General features: G+C 42.0%; 2 protein-coding genes across 2 annotated transcripts in view; both read left to right on the forward strand.

Annotated features, from left to right (window-relative positions):
• Nucleotides 1-282: 282 nt before the first annotated feature.
• Nucleotides 283-18,452, forward strand: LOC101849214 (transient receptor potential cation channel subfamily M member-like 2; the record flags this gene model as incomplete). Its single annotated transcript, XM_013083446.1, is given in 7 exon segments — nucleotides 283-395; nucleotides 2,904-2,983; nucleotides 7,066-7,278; nucleotides 8,553-8,664; nucleotides 11,727-11,861; nucleotides 12,363-12,476; nucleotides 18,200-18,452. Coding segments are annotated over 7 exon segments (885 nt in total). The 5' UTR covers nucleotides 283-326.
• Nucleotides 18,453-20,120: 1,668 nt separating this feature from the next.
• LOC101849465 (ADP-ribose pyrophosphatase, mitochondrial-like) overlaps nucleotides 20,121-24,773 on the forward strand; it is a 9,225-nt gene continuing 4,572 nt past the window's right edge. Inside the window, exons 1-3 of the mRNA XM_005100013.1 lie at nucleotides 20,121-20,186; nucleotides 22,585-22,719; nucleotides 23,221-23,334. Coding sequence (XP_005100070.1) covers nucleotides 20,121-20,186; nucleotides 22,585-22,719; nucleotides 23,221-23,334 — 315 coding nt within the window. The remainder of the gene's footprint in view (nucleotides 20,187-22,584; nucleotides 22,720-23,220; nucleotides 23,335-24,773) is intronic.

Below are 24,773 nucleotides of genomic sequence, written 5' to 3' on the forward strand. Positions count from 1 at the left end.
CCAAAGTTGGATGACTGCCAAAGCCTTGATTGTCCTTAGAATTGCAAATTTACTTTTTTTTGGGTTCCTTCAATCAACGCTTTTCAGCAATATCCACACAGACATGTGTTTTTAATTGGGGTGTTGGATGAGCCCCCACCCCCAAATCCCGAAAAAAAAAACAATACAGTTTTCCAGACCGACGGAAAAATATCAGATTGTTCGCTCTCAATACCTGGACGCACGTGTATATTGTCCCCTCGAGGCCTCACTTCTTCTGATGACGTGTATGCCCAACAGATGACCTGAGCAGACATCGAAGTCTCCGGCTGAACCTCCAGTCTCGGATGTCGCCCTACCATATGTTCAAGGATGTGAATAGATTCCCCGTGCCTGACGACAAGGTGCCTTGGAGTGTAAGTGGACTGTTTTTTGTTGGTCTTCCTCATCTCCCTTTTGATCTTCTCTTCTCCTCATCCTCTCCTCGTCCTCCGAGGTCGAGAGACTCCAGATGGTGACAACGTGGTGCCTTTGGGATGTAAGTGGACGGTTTTTGTTGGTTTTCCTCTTCTCCTTGATCTTTTCTTCTCTCTCATCCTCCTCCTACTCCTACTCCTCCACCTCCTCCTCTTCCTTCTTCTCCGAGGTAAAGAGATCCCAGGTGGTGACGACATGGTGCCTTGGACTGTAAGTCAATCGTTTTGGCCCTCCTTTTTATCGTCTTTATCTTGTTGTTGTTGTCATCGTTGTCGTCGTCGTTGTTGGTGGTGTTTCTGTTATTTCTTCTTCTTCTTTTTCTTCTTCTTCTTCTTCTTCTTCTTCTTCTTCTTCTTCTTCTCCTCCTCCTCCTCCTCCTCCTCCTCCTCCTTCTTCCATACCCCTGATCTTAAGGTAGGTAAGATCATACACCAAGCCTTGTCATCTGTGGACGGACATTCTCGAAGGGTTATGTGTGCATGTTAAGCACGTTACAGGCCTCTCGCTGATTTAAAATCGTAGAAATCGAAGAAGAGTAGGCAGGTGGTCTGCCACGTTGGGAAAATCTTTTTTCTTAAATGTCCTCCATTATAATATCCTTATCACACCTGTAGGATTGTAATATACAGCTTTACACTGTTCTTGATTCCAAAGGTACTGACAATGTATCTCCTTTGGAAAGTATCAAGGAAGTCAAGTTCTGAAGGGAGGGAAGTTATACTTTGGCAATCTTCTTCCTCTATGTCTACCCCCAAGCAAAGCCGTATCATGCTTTCTGTTTTAAGATCTACTTCCCCTATACATCATTGCAAAACTGAGCAGTTCTCTTTTTGTCATTAAATGAAAATCGAAAATTAAAATTGAAGCACCAAAAGAACAAGAAAAAAGAGAGGAAAACGCTCACCCTGAAAATGTCTCTGAAGGACTTCAACATAAATCCTAGGACATTGGAGAACCTAGCTCCTGACTGATCCAGTTATAGAGCAGCAATCACGGTGGGCAGTAAGTCATATGATATTTCCATGCAAGCTGCTCATATCCACGAGTGGAAATGAAGTTTTCAAATGCTCAAAAAATGTGGCATACATTTCTCCGCCAGAATTTTGCTACCTTAGAATTACATAGTTCTGCCTGACATTGTTGGCCGTTTTGAGTTGCCAATACAATGACGTCAGAAACCTAATGTTCTATTTGCTCTATCATAATTTTAAGATTATTCGGACTTTTTGTCAAGATATTCAACAAATTGCATTCGAAAAAGCTTGACATGTTGTGAAACTCAATTTTTTAAAATTGATTTCTCAAAACTAGGTACTGAGCAGACAGGACTTTGTAATTCTGGGGTAACGATTTGTCTCACTGACCATAGCTGAAGCCACAAGTCAACTTTACCCTTTCTTCTATTATGTTAAGGGGCGGTGCTACTGAAATATCTATCTCTTTAGATTCTCCATATTACACAATGTTTTATGCTATCACTGTGTTCAGCATGCTCATAGGACATGGTTAGGGATTTAAATGTGATGAAATCATCTCTCATCGACCACTGAGATGTATATATTTTTATAACAGTTACTTCACAATTTAAGACGTTGAAAAAATCCAAAGACTTTTCATTTTTCCAGCAACTTTTTTTTGTTATTTCGTAAGATCATCAACTACTACAATACAAAACGTCTGTCAACAATAAAACTTCATACTTCAATTAGTTCTGTTTTAGCAGATTGTTTTGTGTGCTGTGTCGGAAAAATGCGAAAATTTTAGGGGGGGGGGGGCTGAAAGAAAAATTAAACCCCCCCCCATGAAACCAAAGACTATATTTATTTGATGTTAACAAAATGTTGCAATATGATTGTAAAGACATGGTGCGAAATTTGAACCTTATTAGACGTGGGAGCCTTTTTACTGTTAGTAGTGTTAGTACTGAAATCTTAGGAAATGAGACAGTTTACGTAATCCGTAAAAATAATGTGGAAAAAGCAACCTTTACTTAATATTCCTCTGGTTTGCCCTGAAATAATGATTATATCCCTTCAAATCCGTATCTACTACTTTCAATTACACTGAGGACATATACAACAGCTAACGCTGTACACATGGGAAATTATAAAAGAGATGAATTTTTGCGTAGCACCTTCCCTAAACAGATATGCAGATGCATTGGTCATCGTCCGACAATGACGGAGGAACTGCAGTCACTGTACTTTGTTCTTCTACTATGGTGGGTGGTTGGCGGGTGCTTTGGTGTGGTTTGCACCTCCTTTCATATTAAAAAAAATCTATCGTCATTATCTTTCCTCCGTCTTTTCCTTGTATACTACTCTCATGTAACTACTCTAATCTGCGGCACGTATATGACCTATTTGCGTTGCTTGTGCCGTAAAACTGTCAGTAAAACTACACCAAGTTCCCGTCCTCCCCGCCTGAAGCCTGCCACTCTCCCACAGGTTCCCTTCCCGGCCTACAACCCCCGGAGCTTCACATGGAAGAGGATTCTCGACGGCCCCTCTTACTCGGACATCGACCTGTAAGTTCTGTCAAATCAACCTGTTACAGTTAGCACGTTCTGTCACACCAACCTATACTGACAAGCATAATTAACGCGAAAAAGTAGCACCATGTGTAGAAAACAAAACTGGGTATTTTCGTGAGTTGTTTTCATGATTTGTCTATATTCACAATGTGTTCTTGTTATTGGATTCGCTCGATTTAAAAAACACAACACGCTCATTGGCCGCTTATGCATCAAACAATACAACAAAGCAACCCTCTCAATGGTACGCAGTTAAAACGTGAATCGAACCGTGAATTTTTGCTTACATGTTAAGTTGGTCAGGCCTATAAATTCTCTGCCCTAAAATGTTTGATCGGGTGTTGCATAGTCCGACTATCAAGATGCCAAGATTATGTGCGGACAATCGAGAAAGAGATCTTGGACGTCTGCAAGCTGGCGGGAGCCCTCAGCGGGTGGCAACAGTCCTGGGAGTGCAGGCCAGCACTATCTACCGCCTCCAAACAGATTCCACGCAACCAACTCCACGAGAGATCTCCAAAGAAGCGGAAGACATCGACTGACAACAGCTGCCCAAGACCGCTTCGTCGTACGTCAGGATCGCCGAGATCCACGGTTGTGCGCCTCCGAGACAGCCCAGAACACCATAGAAAGGCACGGTAGAGCTGTGAGTGACCACACCACATGCTGCTGACTTGTGGACAGGGGGCTGCGTTGTCGGCGTCCGGAGCAGAGAGCACCCCTGAACGTCCATCATCGACGAGCTCGTCTTCAGTGAGCTCAGAACCACGTTAACTGGCGTCATCGCCAGTGGCAGCGTGTGATCTTCAGCGACGAGAGTCGCTTCTACGTCGATCCTGACAATAGACGAGTCCAAATTTGTCTTCGCCCCGAACAACGCTACTCTGGCGAGAACATCTGGGAGAGAGACCCGTGGGGAGGTCAAAGCGTGATGATATGGGGCGCAATCGGTATAAATCAAAGACTGTGCCCCATAATCTTCCACAATTTAGGGTCTGGATGTGGCAACAGAGTGACGGCACAGCGCTATATCAACCAAGTCCTGCAGCCCTATGTAGCTCCATTTCAAAACCACCTATTTCAGCAGGATAACGCCCGACCTCATACAGCACGTGCTACCCAGAAGTTCCTGGTGCAGAACAACATACCCACCACACCCAACCCGATCACCAGATGTGAACTCAATAGAACACCTTTGGGACATCCTTCAGAGGCGTCTCAACCAACTCCAGCCCAGACCCCAGACAGCCGCTCAACTGGGTGTTGCTATTCTTCTGGAGTGGGTGCAGGTCCCCAACTGCCAAATCAATCGCTTGGTCCACTCTGTGCACCGCCGATCCACTGTTGTCATCAACGCTAATGGGGGCCACACCAGATACTGACTGGAACTTAAGCCCTAAGGTCAAGGTCATTGATGCTGAAAAACAAAATCTGTCCCCAAGCAAATCTCCAACTCTCGAGCATTGTTTTGTGCGATTTGAGACTCCTCAAACCTGTTTCTCTAAATAAAAATATTTCTTCACTCTTTCCCGACCTAGTTGTTTTGAGGTCTAGACGTAATTAACTTGGGACTCGATTCGGCTACGCAGGTGGTGTAAAAAATAACTTCATATAAGCATAATCATTCCTCAAAACGTAACATATGATACATCAAATTGAAGCAAATTGAATAAGAAATACATTCCAACATAAAACAATTATAAATTTTTAACATAAGCGTGCATTACAAAGGTTAGAAATGGCGATGGTGGTGAGAAAAATACATTTTGACGGAGAAAAAAATTACTCACACTAAACATGTGAAAGCGAATCGGCATAGCTTTCTTATCATATACAGGCCAAGAGCAGACTCCATAAATTTCTTAATGTGCAGCTTTTTATTTGAATGCAATATTCCAATTTTTGTTTGAGTTATGATATTTATACTGAGACTGGTTAGATCGTTTTGTTGATGCAAGACCACAAGAACTAATTCCCTCGTTTTTCGCCAGACCGTCACTTTGACAAAGTGAAACTAGATGTTTTCGTTTCCTTAACCCTTTCCAAGTTTTCAATATCAATGAAAAGTACTAATAATAAATAATGGATCATGTTAAAACGAAATAAAACTGAGGCACCCCATCTAAGCCGATATATCGGCTATACGTCTGCAAGGGATGTGGACTCGCGCCGATATATCGGCGATAGGCCTACGTCTGGAAAGTGTCCAATTTACTCTCCTCTTCTTGTGTCATGTGGATTCGCATTGCTTTTGCCGGTAAGAATGTTATTTCCAGTCACAGATAGTTCTTTATTTCGCTTCAACTTGTCACAGAGAGTGAAAAAAATGGAGAATTGATATTGTTTTAACGACCTATCCACACTGTCAGGTTATTTAAGAGGCGGGACCGCTGAGTTTAAAGTCCATCTCCGAAAGGACCGATCCAAGTAAGAAATTCGTATAAAATGCCTTTCCCAGGGACACAACGTCGAACCGAGCTGTTCTCGAACCCCCGAACCCGATTTCTCACTCACAGAGCGTACCTTATGTCGAATCAACATTTCACAGATAGAACCTTATGTCCTGAATACACTGGTCTGCCTGGCATTAACACGTTGAATCACGTTTCATAGATTATCTGGATTAAACACAATCTACAGTAAATATGTCGTGACGTGGGCGAAGTCAGGCGCTCGTCAGTTACTGTATAGGTTCCACTCAACATTTTTGGCTTAAAGCACAAAACATGTAAATGTGTAGTTTCCAGGGGCCGTAAAGCTTCAAAAGTCACCAAACTTTGGCGGCCATTTTCTCACAAAGTTTACCTCAGGTACGTGGCGAACCCCACTTCCTTCAATCGCAAATTTAATATATGTCAATTTTCTAATCAAGTTAGATGGGTAATCTTTTTTATCAAATGCAAGACAAATAAATAGGCTTTAAAATGTTACCAATAATTATTTTTTAATAAATCCATATGCCCCAAAGATTGAAAAAGCCTGATTTAACCACGCCGTATCCCATTTTGAAAATGTATTAATTTATTATTATTTTCGTTATTTTTATATTATTTGTTATGATTTTTTTTACTTTAATTTCTTTTATATAGATTTTTTTTTGGGGGGAGGGGGGTGTTATTTCATGTTCTTTTGGAGGGGATGGGAGTTTCGGGGGGGGGGGGGGGGGGGGGTACACCAGTTCTAATGAGCACTATGCTGGGGTACCCCCAATTCTCACGAGCACATTTCTATTAATACGCTTTTCTGACTCTCAATGAAACAAAGTAAACTAAAAAAAGACAACGTGAGAACAAATATTTATCAAGTAAGATTCCAATACAGCAATGGTGAAGCGTTTAGCCAAATCGCTACCTCAAAATTACAAAGCTCTATCTGCTTAATACCTAGTTATGAGGAATGTGACGTCACAAGTTTTAAGTTTCACAATATGTCAAGTTTTTTCGAATGCAATTCTTCTAACATCTTGATAACGACTTCAAATAATCTTACAATTTTGATGGAGCAGACTGGGCATTTTTTGTTTTCTGACTTCATGATCCAAGTAACTCAAAACGCCCAAAATGGCAAATAAAACTGTGTAATTCTGAGGTAGCGAAATGGCGCCATAATGTGTGTCACAACATAGTGAAAAACAGGCGCTCGTCAATTTTTGGACGTATGCTCATGGAGATATTGCTGTCATCTAAAAGCTTGTTCATTTGTCTTGATTTGATGAAAAAAAATCTCTTAAATAGAAGTCGAGATATTCGCGAATGAAAGACTTAGGGGTCGACTGGCGTCAGAGATAAAAATTCGCGAGAAATGGCCACCAAAGTACGGTGATTTCCAAAGTTTGAGTGTCCTTATAAAGTAGCTGTAAATCTACATTTATTTTGTGTGCTATTGATCAAGGTTTATTCAGTAAAATCCACACAGAAATACACATGTCTTTTATTAAATTGACACAAAAGATGTTGAGCCAAGAGAGCAAATATAAGAAATAAGTTGGGGGAAAACATGCCGGTTTATTCGATTTCTTTCCGTACGAGCGGCTCATTTCACGACGATGACACACGTATTGTATTCTTCTCTTCCAGTGAACCGCTCTCGGAGCAGGAGCGAAAGGACAAGAACATTCCCTTCAACCGCGAAGACCAGGTTTGTCATGTGAACAGGACCAGTCTAGAGGACACGCCCTATGAACTTGACCGCGGCATTCCTCTCAATCCCATTGGTCGGACCGGCCTGAAGGGGCGGGGGAGACTGGGCCGATGGGGACCCAACAGAACCTGGGATCCTGTCATTACCAGGTGGGAACCCTGCCTCAACAAGTCTAGTTAAATGCATCGACATTGTCTAAGACGGTCACCCGTTGTCAACAAAGAAAGTGGCCGTCTTGACGAGTGGCCGTCTTACACAGTGCCATTATAATGCTAAACAAAACTCAAGGGGCGAAATCGGAAGAGGCGGTTTGTACAAGTGATTGTCTTTCACAGGTCGTTGTTGGAGCAGGTTCAACTGCATTGTAGATGTTTCAGGCAATAAACATAATATAATAACTAAATGACAATTATTTACCCCTTTGGGGGGACATGGTTTATAATAGAAAACACACATAGATAAATACATAATTAAAAACTCAGAATTACAAACACGCCATGCTGGTCTCGGATGTGCAGCGCCCTATTTTTTTTTTAGCCAAGGGTGCCAAGTCTTGCTCAAGGACACACCTAAGTGACCACCCATCTAAACCCCGTGTCACCGACACTTGCTAGACATTACCATTTTCTTGCCAATTTTAACTCTGACTCAAGGTGACCACCACCTCCTTAAATTGCGAATAGCTCGACTTTTATTCAAGACAGATTAATATTTCCACTGAAAGCAAAACAAATGAACAAACTTTAAACACTATCGCTGTATGCCCACAAACTGACGAGCGCCTCATTTCGCCGTGTCGTGGCACAATTTTTTCAGCTGCAAGTCGCAGGAAAAGGTAACTCTATTGTTCTCAATACAAAAAGACTTCATTCACGAGTCAGGAGTTAGCTGTCAAGACTGCCTGGGCCAGTTTCCATGAGCCGTGAGCTGAAGAATCCAGTTGTCTTCTAGCTCAGACAGTTCTTTAGTTTGTTTCACTTGTAGTTACGTGGATTATATCCTCTGCTGTTGTCCACTTGTTGGTTTTTTTAACCTATTTTGCTGTAGTTGTTGTAGTTGTTCATGTTCTTGTTCTTGTTGTTCTTGTTGTTGTTAGATGTATTGTTTAGTTTTCAATAGTCTTGATGTTCATGATATATATATATATATATATATATGTGTGATTGGCGGGTTTTCTGGTGTGGTTTCCGCTTTCTTTCCTATCAAACATCTATCTCCTTATCTATCCTCATTCTTTTCTTTTCTACAGTAACATCTCTGATCTTCGACACTAATATGATATATTTGTTCCGTAAAACTCTTACCAAAAGTAAAATCTCTTACCTCTGGCACTTATGAGACCTATTTGTGTCGCAAATGCTGTAACGCTACAAAAAAAAAATGCAATAAAATCCTGACCTTTGTCTCTGTTGGGCTTTCACAGATGGAAGAAGAATTCAAAATACGGTTCTCGTGGTCGGCCAGGGGACGACAGGAAAGAGCTCGAGTTTCTGGCTGTGCTCAGGGACGATACAAAAAAGTGGTCTTTTCCAGGGGTGAGTTTACAACAGCAACAATAACAACAGCAGCAACAACAACAATTAAAAGCAACAACAAAAGCAGGGTTGGTGGTAGCGGCAGTAACAACAACAACAACAACAACATCAACCCCAGAAATCAACAGAATCTATCTTCAAAATGACTGCAACAACAATAGCACTCCGTAAAAACAACAACAATAACACAATAACGCTAAAACAACAATTGTCACTCCACACTTCCTGTCATGCCAGATATTGTACTTTCCGGTGCTGTAAACCGATGTCTGCGGTGTGGCAGTTAGGTGCTTCGCTATCCCAGGCAGGAGACCCGGGTTCGATTCCCGGGAGAGGCGAATTTTTATGAGTGTAGGTCTTCCTGCTAAGATGTTATTTAAAAAACAATATCTCTGTCAGACCGGGTTGGCCATGACATTCAAGGCCGGAAGCTCGTCTGCTAAGTGATATCATAGTGTCGATTGGGGCGTAAAAAAAGCTTCTACATTTATTTAAAGGAAACATGTCCAGTTGCCAGTATTGGCTGTTTTGTTTTCTAACCGTGATTTTTGATAGATCGCTACCTCAGAACTACAAAGTTCTATCTACTCAGTACCTAATTTGGAGAAATTTGCCGTCAACAATTTGAAGTTTCACAATAATAATAATAATAATATGTCAAGCTTTTTCGAATACAATTCTTTGAATATCGAGATAACGACTCGTAATAGTCTTTACGATGTTGATAGAGCAGATAGAGTATAGAGTATTTGAATTCTGATCCCACGGTCTGAGTAAGTCAAAACGGCCAAAATGTGAGACAGAACTTTGTAATTCTAAGGTAGCGAGATGTCGTGTTGGGCACGTTCTAGTTGATCTATGCTGATGAAGGCTTTCCTTGTGACAACCTTAAAAAAACTCTTTGTTGTACAGTCTCTACTACAAAGCACAGGATTGTAAGGCCAGGCTAAGGAGCTATTGCCTCTCTCTCTCTCTCTCTCTCTCTCTCTCTCTCTCTCTCTCTCTCTCTCTCTGTCTCTCTCTCTCTCCCTCTCTCTCTCTCTCTCTTTCTCTCTCTCTCTCTCTCTCTCTCTCTCTCTCTCTCTCTCTCTGTCCCTCTTTCTCTGTCTCTCACACAGACACACACACACGCACACACACACACAAACACTTTCACACACGCACACAATAACACATTCACACACACACACACACACACGCAAACACATTCACACACACACACACACACACACACACACACACACACACACACACACACACGCACACTCTCTTCAGTTCTGATTCCTCAAGAAAGTTGACCTCTTAATTGTTTTATAACAGAAGCCAGAATCAGTTACTTCTTAACCATAGCTCTTTCATCAAAAGTAATACATCTTTGTATGCATAGCGTCTAGTTGAGTGGAAATGCAAGAAACAAATGTGTGGGTAAATTTAAACCAGCCAGTGTAATTGCATCATACACCATGCTACAAAGGGAACCAAGCAAGTCGTTCTTGGCATAAAAACAAGTGAAAAAACGAGGGCCGACACAGTGACCATTCAATACTGTTTCATTTTCACGAATTCAGAGAGTTGTGATGGCTATTCAACGGCAACACCAAACAAGAAAACTAAGTTGTAATACTGTATACTTTTATACTTTTATACATGTAATATCTTTTATGTGTGGCATCTTGCTGAAGTCACGTATAAATGATGAAAGGCACACAAAAAATGTACTTCTACAGTTAACAAGGACATTCAAGCTTTGGAAATTAACTAACGTTGGTGGACATTTTTTCGCTTATTTTATCTTTGACACCAGGCGACTCCCTTCAATGGCGAAAAATCTTTTTTTTTCGGAGGGGGGGGGGCTAGGGGGGAAGGGGTTAATGTAGATGTATTTACACCCCCTTCGACATATTTAGATCATTTAGGAGGCAGACTTCCTATCCTAGGCCTACCTGTGAGCGCAAACTCGAGCTGAGAGGGATACAACATCCTAGCAGAAAGACAGAGACAATCTAAGAAAATGTTCACCCCTCTCGGGAATCGAACCCGGGTCTCCTGTGTGTGACAGTCAAGCGCCAACCGCCAGACCACAGACGCCAGTGGAGCCTATCTAGAGTATGGTTGCAGTGAAAGAACACACTAATGACCTAATCAATCTGCGGGTCGGCCACAAGGTCGATTCTACTTTCTTGTGATATTCCTGAATTACAAAGTTCCTGAAGTGTATCATTACTGAACTGTAACATTCTTGAATGTTACATTTCTGAATTATTACATTCCTGAATTGTAACCTTCTTGAATTATAACATTCCTGAATCGTAACATTCCTAAACTGTAGCATTCCTGAATTAAAGGGTGATCCAAAAAAAAACCCTGCTTTTTTTTGTAAATATTTTCCTCCACACGGAAGTTTTGTGTTTCCAATTTGTACACAACATTTTGGCCTCAAAAATGATTTGTCTGGTACATGTACTCATTTTAGATAAATCCACTAAATAGTTTTTCTCTATATAGCGCATAAAAACAACCCATTTTCAGCTATGTCCTCATTTTTTGTAGCATGACGCACAAGTTCGTATTAGACTTACCACTGGAAGTCCCAACGATCGGACCATATTGAAAGCTACAGTTGTCTAACAGTTGTCTAACAAGAAGTCTAGCCGTACTTAAGTACGGCTAGACTGCCAGTCTAGCCGTACTTGTCTTAGGCCGTATTAACATTAGAAAACAGGAGGTTTAAAATATATGCACTGTCATTAAGGTACCTGGTTTCGTCTCAAATGCAAATACCTTAAGTACTGCACACTAAAAATGTATATTTACAATTCAGTAGGCCTATTTTTTTTAATGGTCAGTCTAGCCATCATATCAAGAATAAGTACGGCTAGCCAGTCTAGCCGTCATTAAGTACGGCTAGACTGCCAGTCTAGCCGTCATTAAGTACGGCTAGCCTCTTCCTTAGAAAAAAGGTTGTACAGTTTGTTTGTTTTTTGGATCACCATGTATAACATTCCTGATTTTATGTAAAATTGTTGTAATATTCCTAAGCTGTTTCATTTCTTTCTGTTCAGGGCATGCTTACACTTGACATTAAAGAATTGGACACGCTCAAGGTCAACTTCAAGGTCGAAGGGCAAAAGGATCTGGATCAGAATGCGGCTAATCAGGTGGTGAAGGAGAGGTTGGCTTCAAAAAAACCCCATGAGGTATGTGGGAGGGAGGGATGGTGTGGAGGGCGGTGGTGAGGGGAGGGGGAGATGATGGGGGAAAGGGGAGATGATGGTGGAGAGGAGAGGGAGGTAATATAGAAGTGGAAGGGGGGGGGAGTCATGTTAAATGTATACGATAAAGCCATAAAACTCACACTTTGTGTTGTGCATTGATTTATCATTGGACACATTTGTTTTGAAATAAAAGTTTTTACATTCTCCTGTAAAATTTACCCCGCTGGGGTTAGTCGGTTTTATCACAAGGCCGACGATATGTACGTTTACGTGTGCATATGTGGGTGAATGTATGTATGAGTATGTGTTTATGTATATGTACGTGTATAATATGTATATGAATGTGTATGTGAGGCTATGCATATGCATTTGTGTGTGTATGTGTGTGCATGTGTATGTCTGTGTGTGTAAGAGTAGACTAGATGTACATGCCTGTGTGTCTATGTTTGTCTATTTGTGTGTGTGTGTGTGTGTATTTCTCAGATCTACAAGGGGTATGCAGACGTTCCCATGAACACCGACAATGCCTGGATTGAGACGACGGTCGTGAATATTCATGACGAGGACGGAAAATTATTTGATGGCGTCAGCATTCTTGTGAGTGAAAAAAATATGGTGAAATGGTATAGGTTTAACGCCCCCATCAACACTATTAGGTTATTTAAAGCAATAAGAGGCGGGACTTCCGAGTTTAACGTCCATCTCTGAAAGCACAGAGCCAACTGGGACAGCCGTGTAATGTGTCTTTCCCAAGGACAGAACGTCGGACCGAGCGGAAGCTCGAAGCCCCGAACCTGCAATCTCACGATTACGAGTCCGGTAACCTAACCACTAGGTCACCGACGCCACAATTCTTGTGAGTGTCCTTATAAGTACAGTCGAAATTGTCTAAGACGGTCACCCATTGTGGATGAGAAAAGTGATCGTCTAAGACAGGTTGACGTCTTACACGACGTCATTATACGTGTACATATACAGCAGAAATTGTTCAAGACGGCCGTCTATTGTCGATGGGAAAAATTGTTGCCTTAGACAAGTGAACCTCGTGGGCACTGTCATCATTTTTTTTACGCAAGAAGGGAATGGGAAGTGGCCGTTTGTACAGGTGACTGTCTTATACAGGCGGCCGCAGGAGCGAGCTGGACTGTAAAGTAAATGTATGTGTTTAACACTCCCATCAACACTGTTAAGTTACTTAAGAGACGGGACCTCCAAATTCAACATCCGTCTCCGATAGAACCGAGCCAAATGGGTTGAGAGCTTTGAAAACTACACAAAGCAAGCAGAGTTCCGGAACGCCCTGTATGGGATTTGAACCTGGGCTATCCAATCTGTAGTCTAACATGATGCCAACTAAACTAATTGTGCGCCCATCCTCATAAGGGCTTTAACTCGTTCTGTTCAGTTGACAAGGGCAGTAAGTTGTTCGGCCTCGCTGTGTTGTCAAAAAATACGACTTTGTTAATGTAAATGATGCAAACTGGGGAATATAATCATGCTTCTTTTTCTTTTTTTCTTTTTTTTTTTGGTGATCTTCGAAACATAGCAAGAGAAGGAGTCACTTGCGAGTCGTTTCATGAATTTTGATACACTGGTTTGTTCCGCCTTTGAGATCATTTTTACAATCTGACCCCAGAATGTTCTCTGATGACACTAAGAGAACGGACAACTGTCAGTTTTTGGCTGAGCGTGTAATGCTCCCTTCTTCAGGATTCACAGCAACTGCAATAGTCCCGTCAATTTCTCCTGCCCACAGTTTTTTACTGTAATTTTCTCCAAAGTTGTATGTTACATTTTTTTGCACGCAGCGTTATATTTTGATTGACCTTAATATTTTCCTGATTTGTTTTTTGTGAGTATGACACTAAATTAAAGGATTTACTGAAAGTGGCGAATTCCTTCGATCTGTTTTGGGATATCAGAAAATTCCTGACACGAGAATTCAATATAAACATTAAGGAGGCATTTAGACTTTGACTTTTTCTAAACATATTTTCAGTTTAGTTTTAGTTTTGTTTTTTGTTGTTTCGTTGTTGCTGTTGTTTATTTGTTTGTTTGTTGTTTTGTTGGTGTTGGGTTTTTTGTGGGGGGGGGGGGGGGGGTAGGGGAAACGAGTGCAGCTACAACTAATGATTATAGGGGGTTCTTGGGAGAGATAGTACCTTTGTTCCTTGGCTGCTGCTTCGTGCTTGTAGTATGGACGGGCACACTGGTTCTCCCCTAGACCCCTAAATCTGTCACACGTGGCTCCAAGCGCCATACCCCGGGACCTCACCTCAGCAGACGTGCCAAACCGTGTGAGGGGGTGTTGTTAACACAGCATCACTGGGTGTAACCACAAGATGCGGTGACCGGCCAGGACGGAAAAAGTTCCCAGATGAACCTAACGGCTTCGTGTTCAATGCTGTTGTGCTCTCCTCCCTCCTCTACGGTTGGGAGACCTGGACATTCTACAGGAAGCACACCAACAACTTAGAGCAGTTCCGCCAAAGAGCTCCCAGAAGCATACTTGGCATCCGGTGGCAAGACCGCATCACCAACATGGAGGTCTTCAACCGATCAAGCTCACAAAGCATAGAAAGCATGCTTGCCAAAGCCCAACTGAGATGGATGGGTCGGCCATGTCATCCACATGGAAGACCTCCGAATGTTGTACGGCGAACTCGCAAGTGGCAAAAGAAATCGGTGGAGGCCAAAAAAGCGGTTGAAAGACACAATAAAGGCAAACCTTCAGTTTGCACAGGTTGCCCCAAAGAACTCGAAAGAACTGCCACCGAAAGGAACCCCTGGCACAGGGTTGTCCGTCTTGCCAGCAGAAACAGCAATATCATCCACAGAGAGAAGCTGACTACCAGAAGAGAGAGGAGACATAATCCAACCACCCCCAACCACGACATTCCAGTGTCCCCACTGCAACAAACATTGTACACCCAAGATTGGATTACACAGCCACATGCACGTCCACAGATGAGCTGCAGGATTTCATGGTCATCTTCGGAAACGAAGGACTACCTACACTGGGCGTAACCACAAGATGCGGTGGATCGGCCTGGACAGAAAAAGTTCCCAGATTAACGTAACGTCTTCGTGTTCGAGACCAAGGTGAGCCACCGAATGGGAGGATTTCGGCTGTGGTATGGCACGAAGAGGGGTTGGCTCCGCTACGCGACGTTGCCCAAGAAACTCCAATGAAGATAACAACTAGAAAGAATCCCGCACCGGCTCGGTCGTCGCCCGGAACAAGGGCCGCCTCTTACGTTGATGTTCACCAGGACGAGAGAGGAAACTATGCTACTGAAAGACCAACAAAAAGTGTACGTGCCAGAGAAAACATCGTCATTGGCACGTGGATTTTGAGAACCTTGAGAGAAGCACGGAAGGTTGAGGAACTAGAGCACGAAATGAAAAGATACCGTTGGAACATCCTGGGACTGAGTTAGTTACGATGGAAGAACTTTGGAAAAACTTGAACCCCAGAAGGGCATAAACTATACAACAGTGGCACAGAAGACCGACATGAATATGGTGTTGGAATACTCATTCTAAAAGACACTGTGAATGCCGTCTTGGGTTGCCGACTAGTTTACTGCCGACTTATGGCCATACGCTTGAAAGCATCGCCATTCAACATCACTGTCATCCAAGCATATGCACCAACAACAGCACATGACAATGAAGAAGTGGGGGATTTCTACGTCCAACTCCAAGAAGTACTGGACGAAACACCAAAGAAGGATATCATTGTGGTACAAGGCGACTAGAATGTTAGGATAGGGAAAGATGTAGCGAAAGACTGGGAAGGAATCTGCGGACCCTACTGCAATACCAACACCAGTGACAAAGGTCTACGGCTCCTGGAAATAGCCAGCTATAACGACCTAAAGCTGATGAATACTTTCGGCCCACATAAAGCATCATGGAGATGAACGTGGTCCAGTCCAAGGGGAGATTTACACCCTATAGACTACCTCATAGTCAAGCGTCGCTTTCAAAACAATGTCAACATTGCCAAGACCAGAAGTTTCTAGGAGTAGACATCCTCAATGATCACAAACATGATGGCATTCTCACTGCGTCTTAAAAAGTGCAGGAAATAAGGCAACACCCGGATCAAGTTCACCCTTGAAAGACTCAAAGACCCAACCATATTAAATTGTTTTCAAGCAAACATAGGAGGACAGTTTGGTACACTCCTAGCGCTAAAATCAAGAGGATACAGAAGTTGACTCCCTGACAAACACTTTCAACACCGCCATGACAGAAACAACAAACGAGCTCCTTGGGAAACATCGCGTGAAAAAGAAGCCCAAGGTCACAGATGACATCCTTGACCTATGTGACAAACGAAGAGCTATGAAGAACAAGAAAAAGGAACCGGAAGGTGCAAATGAATACAGAGAGACGAATCTATAAGTGAAAAGGGGAATGAGAGGAGCAAGGGAGAAGTGGATTGAAGAAGAACAGTGTGAAGAAATTGAAGACAGCCTGAATCAAAACAACAGTAAAAAGGCTTACCAAATCATCAAAGATCTCACAAGTACCAAAACAAGGGCGGGCCACATCAATACAAAGTACAGAAAGGAAATGTCTAACTGAGGAACAAGAAGTTCAGAACCCGTGGACAGAATATTGCTATGAACTGTACACCCACAAAACCACAGGAGATACAAGAGTGTTCAATGTCCCCCAATCTCAAGATAATGACAAAAGCAATATCTTAAGAGAAGAGATCGTGGCAGCAGTCTTATCACTGAAGATAGGGAAATCAGCTGGAAAAGACAACATCTCAGCAGAATTAGTTCAAGCAGGTGAGACTCTGTGATAGACATGATATGGATAATCTGCAACAAGATCTGGCAGACAGGCGAATGGCCAATACCATGGACTCAATCCTTGATCATCACCCTTCCCAAGAAAGACAATCTTCAACAATGCCAAACTATCGTACTATTAGCCTGATTAGCCATCCTAGTTAAGTAATACGTAAAGTCATTCTCTTCAGACTGAAGCCACAAGCAGAAAAAATCATAGCAAAAGAACAGGCAGGTGGCAGGACAGGGTTCAGCACAAATGAACAAATATTCAACCTGGGAATCGTCATGAAAAAGTACCTCCAACGCCAACAGGAGCTTCACCACGTATTTGTGAACTTCAAAAAAGCTTTTGACAGAGTATGACAGGAAGCTTTGTAGGCAACCATGAACTATACAACATCAACGCCAACCTGATCTAATTTATAGAAAGGCTATACAACAAAGCTACGAGCCCAGTCTTTTTCAACAACATTGGGGGATGGTTCCCATTAACAATGGGAGTACACCAGGGTTGTCTGCTCTCATCCACTTTTTTCAACATTTTCTTGTAGAGGATCATGACAGATGCACTTGAAGATCACGAAGGAGCAGTCCGTATAGGGGGAAGAACGATTACTAACTTACGTTTTGCAGACGACATAGACGGCCTTGCAGGACAAGAGCAAGAGCTAGTCAGTAAGTCAGCTTAGTAGACCGTCTTGAAAAGACCTCCACAGCCTACAGCATGGAAATCAGCGCTGAGAAGATCAAACTGATGTCATAACAGCAACAAGAACATCACAGTGAGACATCCAAGTCAACAAGCAGACGCTTGAGACCGTACGCAGCTTCAAATACCTGGGTGCAGTAGTGACAGACGAAGGATCAAAACCAGAAATAATCTCCAGAATAGTGCAAACTTCAGCAGCAATGACTAAGTAGAAAACCATCTGGAACAACAAAAATATCAACATCAGATCAAGGATCAGACTGATGTATTCCCTGGTCATGTCAGTATTTCTGTATGCATGTGAATCCTGGACCTTGAATGCTGACCTTGTAAAACGGATCTAAGCTGTGGAGATGAGATGCTAACGAAAAATCCGTGGTATCTCATACAAAGATCACATCACAAATGATGAAGTCAAACAGAGGATCAAAAATGCAATAGGACCATATGCTGACCTTCTCACTCTGGTCAGGAAACGCAAACTGCATTGGTATGGACACATCACCCGTTCATCCGGCCTTGCCAAGATGATCCTGCAAGGCAGCGTCCAGAGAAAAAGGAGCAGGGGCAGACCGAAGAAGAGTTGGGAGGACAAAATCAAGGAATGGACAGCCTGGACCTCAAATACACGCCCAGGAAAGCTGAAGAGTGGAAGGAGTGGAGGAAGCTGGTGGCCAATCCTTAAAAGCGCCCCGACGGACATCCAGTCTACGGGATAGGTGAAGGTCAACCAGCTAGTGTGAAAAAGTCATTTCATGTGTGTGTTTACCATTTTGTTTTCGTCTGTGTGTCCCCAGGCCGGGCCCAAAGCTCGATTTGTGACGTGGCAAACTCTCTCCACCGATCTGCCACTGTGGGGTCCCCATGCATACTTCCTCAGACTGGTGGAGAAGCACGTGAAAGATAACTACAGCGTTACAACAGACACGACGCCTACTTCTGAGCTACGCCCGACATAGGGCCTACTTCTGAGTTACACCTGCCTGACATAACGCCTATTTCTGAGTTACACCTGTCTGACATAGCGCCTACTTCTGAGTTACCCCCCCCCTCCCCCCTCCCCCCCCCCCCCCCAAACACACACAAACCAGCATGGAACTGGCGAAAAAAAAACCAACTTGCGTCACACCCGGTCATATGGTCTCAATATGCAGTTGCAAGCGCTGTAATACTTTTGCAACAACAACAAAAAGTTTACTGGCGAAGTACTAACGCCTGATTTTGCCCGATACGCCGGCTAACACAAGATCGATTTCTGTTTCACAAAATTTCCCTCTTGGATAAACAAACTTTGTCAATAAAATCTATTCAAAAAGATGATTCTAGACTTGGCACAAATGTGGGTCAGTAAGTAGACCTTTTCCAAAACTGTAAGGTCAAAGATAGTTCTACAAGGTGTATGACGTAGTACATATTAGTTAAGGACTTTACAAAATTGTAAAAGTGGTGAGGGCGGGGATTTTCTGGACACTTTTACGCAATCCATCACACCTTTAAAAAAAAAATTTTTAATGAATAAAAAACTGAAGTCGCCTCGGTTCCCGAACGCGCGCCCGACGACCGACGCTATTGTATATATTATACTATTCGTTCCTATATGGTCTAGGCAGATAGTCCAATAATTAGATACGACTGAAAACGAGTCTGTAACATACGAAGGCTGTCCCACGGAAAACCGGAAGAGGTCCGTAAAAGCAAAAATCTTTGTCCTATTATAATAAAACTGTAACACATCATACCTCAACATGTGCTTTATTTCTCAATGTAATCACCATCCCGCTGGACACATTTTTCCCATCGCTGGATCTGGGAGAAGATACCCTCCCTGAAGAATCTTTCGTCAAGGGATTTCAACCAATCGTTCACGGCTTCCACGAGGTCTTCGTCGTCGGTGAATCGCTGTCCAGAAATATGGCGTTTCATTGGTTCAAAAAGGTGATAATCTGACAGGGCCAAGTCAGGACTGTGAGGGGGGTGTAGTAGAACTTCCTGGCCGAACCTTTGGAACCAGTCTTTAGTGACGTTTGCGATGTGTGGCGTTGTGTTGCCATGCTGCAAAATGACCCCGCTGGTCTTTTTCGGCCCCAACCCATCAAGCAGAGACCTTTCAATAGTGCAGCTCATCAAACTCTATCCTATAGACAGTCGACTTTGAAATGTTTAGCGACTCGCAAATTTCGCGAATTTTTAGGCGCCTGTCTGTTTGAATAAGTTCGTTAACGCGACTCTTGTTGTCCTCAGTCTTGGCAGAAAAACAAGATCCTGGGTAAACTTTGTCATTGATATCGGAGTGCCCGGCTTTGAACTTACTACATCACTCATATACCTGTGACTTTGCCATTACTTTCTCCCCATAAACTGACTTTATTTCAGTGTGTATTTCTAGAGGTTTGAGACCTTTTGCGGTCAGAAACCGAATGACAGACCTCACTTCTACCCTTGACCAATTTTCCAAGGGGGTAGCCATCTTTTGAGAACTGCTGTGCTCGTTTGGTTTGTGTGATGCTCATGGTGCTCAATCGGGAAATTTCTAAATGATTGTTTTACAAGTGTGCGCTTACAGAATGGGAAAATATTGAATAGTTTTCAAATTACAGCCAAATTCCGGTTTTCCGTGGGACAGCCCTCGTAACAGTAGTTTCTTTGAATTTTTTTAATAATCGAAATCGACCCAGAAATAATGTATGTGTGAATTCGTAAAGTGAATAATATAACAAAATGGAAGGTGAAATGAAGTTGAAACCTGGACAAGTAAACATTCTCACGGCAGACTTCGCTACTCCGGTAATTACTTTTTTTTTAACTCAAACTGAACACGTTTTATGGTTTAAAAGGTTTATGTGTGGCATCGTGCTGAAATCAGGCGCTTGTCAATATAATATAATGGAAGAAATCGACAGTTGGACAATTTTTTTAATTTTTTTTCCTGAACGATACCTTTTGTGTCCTTTTAAAAACTTAAGTCCATTGATTTTCCTGAAAAGTGTTGATCGAAAGCGCTTCTAGCGTAAATTTGCAGTTTCCAAGGGCACTCAAGCTTTGGAAGTTACCTGGCGGCCATTTTCTCGCTAATTTTTACCTCTGATACCAGGTGACCCCCTACTCCTTCAATCGCAAGTACATTGTATATCGGCTTCTTTTCAAGAAAAATGGATGTCTGTTCCGTAAAAAGCCAGGCAAAAATGAAACCGGCTTTAAGATTATACCAATAAATCCAAATGCCCTAAAACTGACGAGCGCCTGGTTCCACTGCGACGTGACACGTACTGCCAAATCCTTGTTTAAAGCATCCAAGGCTTGATTTTCACGTGTTAGACAATGTACAAATGTTACCATTATCATCATCATAATGATGAACATTATTATCCCTGCTGTTGTTTTAATATTTTTCTTACTGTGTATTGATGTCATCATTATTGTTATGAGATTATGATTATCATTATGAACGCCACATTACATGAACAACTTTCAGTGAAGACCAGTCATCAGTTGTCTGGTGTTTCAATTAATGCATATGTGAGACAGCGTGGTGGAATCAGGATCTCGTCAAAATACTCAAAGTGAAGAAACTTGCGTTTTTCTGCAGGTTTATGAATTGTTTTTCAAATTTTTGTGTTTTGGCTCAACACCTTTCATGCCTAAGAACTGATCTCTGAGGAAAATTTTCTGAAAAACGTTGATTAAAGGCACAAAAATGTAAATTGTCAGTTACCACGGACTCTTAGGCTAAAGAAATAAATAATCTTTGGCAGCCATTTCTTGCCCTCAAGACGCCATTGTTTTCGGTCTTCAATCCCTCACAGGTCACGTGGTACAGTGCCCGTTCTATAAGTGTAGAATTCTGTGCCTCCACCTCTTTCTTTCGCAAATATCTCGACTTGTATTCAAGATAAATGGATATGTTTTTCACCAAAATAAAGACAACTGAACTAGCTTTAAGATGATACCAAAAACTCTACCTGCCCAAAAATTGACGAGAGCCTGATTCCACCACGCTGTCTCACATATATACAATGTATTAGTACTATATATAGTGTGGTTAAAAATTCATGGCGCAACTTATTTTCAAATTATATCGCCTCAACTATCGAACAGACGTTCTCCGATTTTTGCACAATGACTTTTCTTTACAGATCAACATTTTTGTAAACACCTACTAACTGTATTTTAGAAAATTCCACAATGAATACTAATTTTTTAAAATGTAATTATGTGGTTTCTACAGATTTTAAAAGGTTTACAGCTGGGGTAATATCACTTTTAAAAAGCAAAAGCGTCATTGTTTTTCTAATCGGGGCATTATGCTTATTGAACGCAAGTTTCGAAAACCTTTAATACAAAAGACGTGTTCACCATAAAATCAGTTTCTTCTAACAAGTTTTGCTACTAAAAAGTGTCATAGGTGGGTTGTAACGTAGGCCATATCCGTAGGCAAAATGTATGTGGGAAGCGGAAAATGCTGTAAACAATCCCATTTTCTGCGTGACGGAGATTTATAGCATTTTATATAACTTTTGTGGAGAGAAGATTTTAAAATCTAGCGTCGATATGTTGTGGAAAAATACGATTGTGAAGTCAAGACAAATGAATACACACAGCAGTGCAAAGTATGGGTGACAGTGATTCGCCCGTTAAAATAGACATTGGAGGATGGGTTGCACCACAAATGTTTTACCCCGCTATAAAAGTATAGTACCGTCTTTATGTTTGGGCTATTTATAGCATCTAAATTGTAAATGATTATTTTTTCATAGCATAAATGAATCTTTGACATATCTGATGTTACTGATATTTTCTCCGTTCACTTTGGGGCCTGGATTTTCTTTTGTATTTCAATAAGATTATTTTTGAATTTATGCATGTCGTAGTGGTATTGACCTTTAGAGCTTTGTGTGTGTGTGTGTGTGTGTGTGTGTGTGTGTGTGTGTGTGTGTGCGTGTGTGTGTGTTTGTGAGTGTGTGTGTTTGTGTGTGTCACACTAAAAATGTATATTTACAATTCAGTAGGCCTATTTTTTTTAATGGTCAGTCTGCCAGTCTAGCCGTCATTAAGTACGGCTAGCCTCTTCCTTAGAAAAAAGGTTGTACAGTTTGTTTGTTTTTTGGATCACCATGTATAACATTCCTGATTTTATGTAAAATTGTTGTAATATTCCTAAGCTGTTTCATTTCTTTCTGTTCAGGGCATGCTTACACTTGACATTAAAGAATTGGACACGCTCAAGGTCAACTTCAAGGTCGAAGGGCAAAAGGATCTGGATCAGAATGCGGCTAATCAGGTGGTGAAGGAGAGGTTGGCTTCAAAAAAACCCCATGAGGTATGTGGGAGGGAGGGATGGTGTGGAGGGCGGTGGTGAGGGGAGGGGGAGATGATGGGGGAAAGGGGAGATGATGGTGGAGAGGAGAGGGAGGTAATATAGAAGTGGAAGGGGGGGGGAGTCATGTTAAATGTATACGATAAAGCCATAAAACTCACACTTTGTGTTGTGCATTGATTTATCATTGGACACATTTGTTTTGAAATAAAAGTTTTTACATTCTCCTGTAAAATTTACCCCGCTGGGGTTAGTCGGTTTTATCACAAGGCCGACGATATGTACGTTTACGTGTGCATATGTGGGTGAATGTATGTATGAGTATGTGTTTATGTATATGTACGTGTATAATATGTATATGAATGTGTATGTGAGGCTATGCATATGCATTTGTGTGTGTATGTGTGTGCATGTGTATGTCTGTGTGTGTAAGAGTAGACTAGATGTACATGCCTGTGTGTCTATGTTTGTCTATTTGTGTGTGTGTGTGTGTGTATTTCTCAGATCTACAAGGGGTATGCAGACGTTCCCATGAACACCGACAATGCCTGGATTGAGACGACGGTCGTGAATATTCATGACGAGGACGGAAAATTATTTGATGGCGTCAGCATTCTTGTGAGTGAAAAAAATATGGTGAAATGGTATAGGTTTAACGCCCCCATCAACACTATTAGGTTATTTAAAGCAATAAGAGGCGGGACTTCCGAGTTTAACGTCCATCTCTGAAAGCACAGAGCCAACTGGGACAGCCGTGTAATGTGTCTTTCCCAAGGACAGAACGTCGGACCGAGCGGAAGCTCGAAGCCCCGAACCTGCAATCTCACGATTACGAGTCCGGTAACCTAACCACTAGGTCACCGACGCCACAATTCTTGTGAGTGTCCTTATAAGTACAGTCGAAATTGTCTAAGACGGTCACCCATTGTGGATGAGAAAAGTGATCGTCTAAGACAGGTTGACGTCTTACACGACGTCATTATACGTGTACATATACAGCAGAAATTGTTCAAGACGGCCGTCTATTGTCGATGGGAAAAATTGTTGCCTTAGACAAGTGAACCTCGTGGGCACTGTCATCATTTTTTTTACGCAAGAAGGGAATGGGAAGTGGCCGTTTGTACAGGTGACTGTCTTATACAGGCGGCCGCAGGAGCGAGCTGGACTGTAAAGTAAATGTATGTGTTTAACACTCCCATCAACACTGTTAAGTTACTTAAGAGACGGGACCTCCAAATTCAACATCCGTCTCCGATAGAACCGAGCCAAATGGGTTGAGAGCTTTGAAAACTACACAAAGCAAGCAGAGTTCCGGAACGCCCTGTATGGGATTTGAACCTGGGCTATCCAATCTGTAGTCTAACATGATGCCAACTAAACTAATTGTGCGCCCATCCTCATAAGGGCTTTAACTCGTTCTGTTCAGTTGACAAGGGCAGTAAGTTGTTCGGCCTCGCTGTGTTGTCAAAAAATACGACTTTGTTAATGTAAATGATGCAAACTGGGGAATATAATCATGCTTCTTTTTCTTTTTTTCTTTTTTTTTTTGGTGATCTTCGAAACATAGCAAGAGAAGGAGTCACTTGCGAGTCGTTTCATGAATTTTGATACACTGGTTTGTTCCGCCTTTGAGATCATTTTTACAATCTGACCCCAGAATGTTCTCTGATGACACTAAGAGAACGGACAACTGTCAGTTTTTGGCTGAGCGTGTAATGCTCCCTTCTTCAGGATTCACAGCAACTGCAATAGTCCCGTCAATTTCTCCTGCCCACAGTTTTTTACTGTAATTTTCTCCAAAGTTGTATGTTACATTTTTTTGCACGCAGCGTTATATTTTGATTGACCTTAATATTTTCCTGATTTGTTTTTTGTGAGTATGACACTAAATTAAAGGATTTACTGAAAGTGGCGAATTCCTTCGATCTGTTTTGGGATATCAGAAAATTCCTGACACGAGAATTCAATATAAACATTAAGGAGGCATTTAGACTTTGACTTTTTCTAAACATATTTTCAGTTTAGTTTTAGTTTTGTTTTTTGTTGTTTCGTTGTTG

Source organism: Aplysia californica, unplaced genomic scaffold, assembly GCF_000002075.1.
Source record: "Aplysia californica isolate F4 #8 unplaced genomic scaffold, AplCal3.0 scaffold00232, whole genome shotgun sequence".
Classification (NCBI taxonomy): domain Eukaryota; kingdom Metazoa; phylum Mollusca; class Gastropoda; order Aplysiida; family Aplysiidae; genus Aplysia; species Aplysia californica.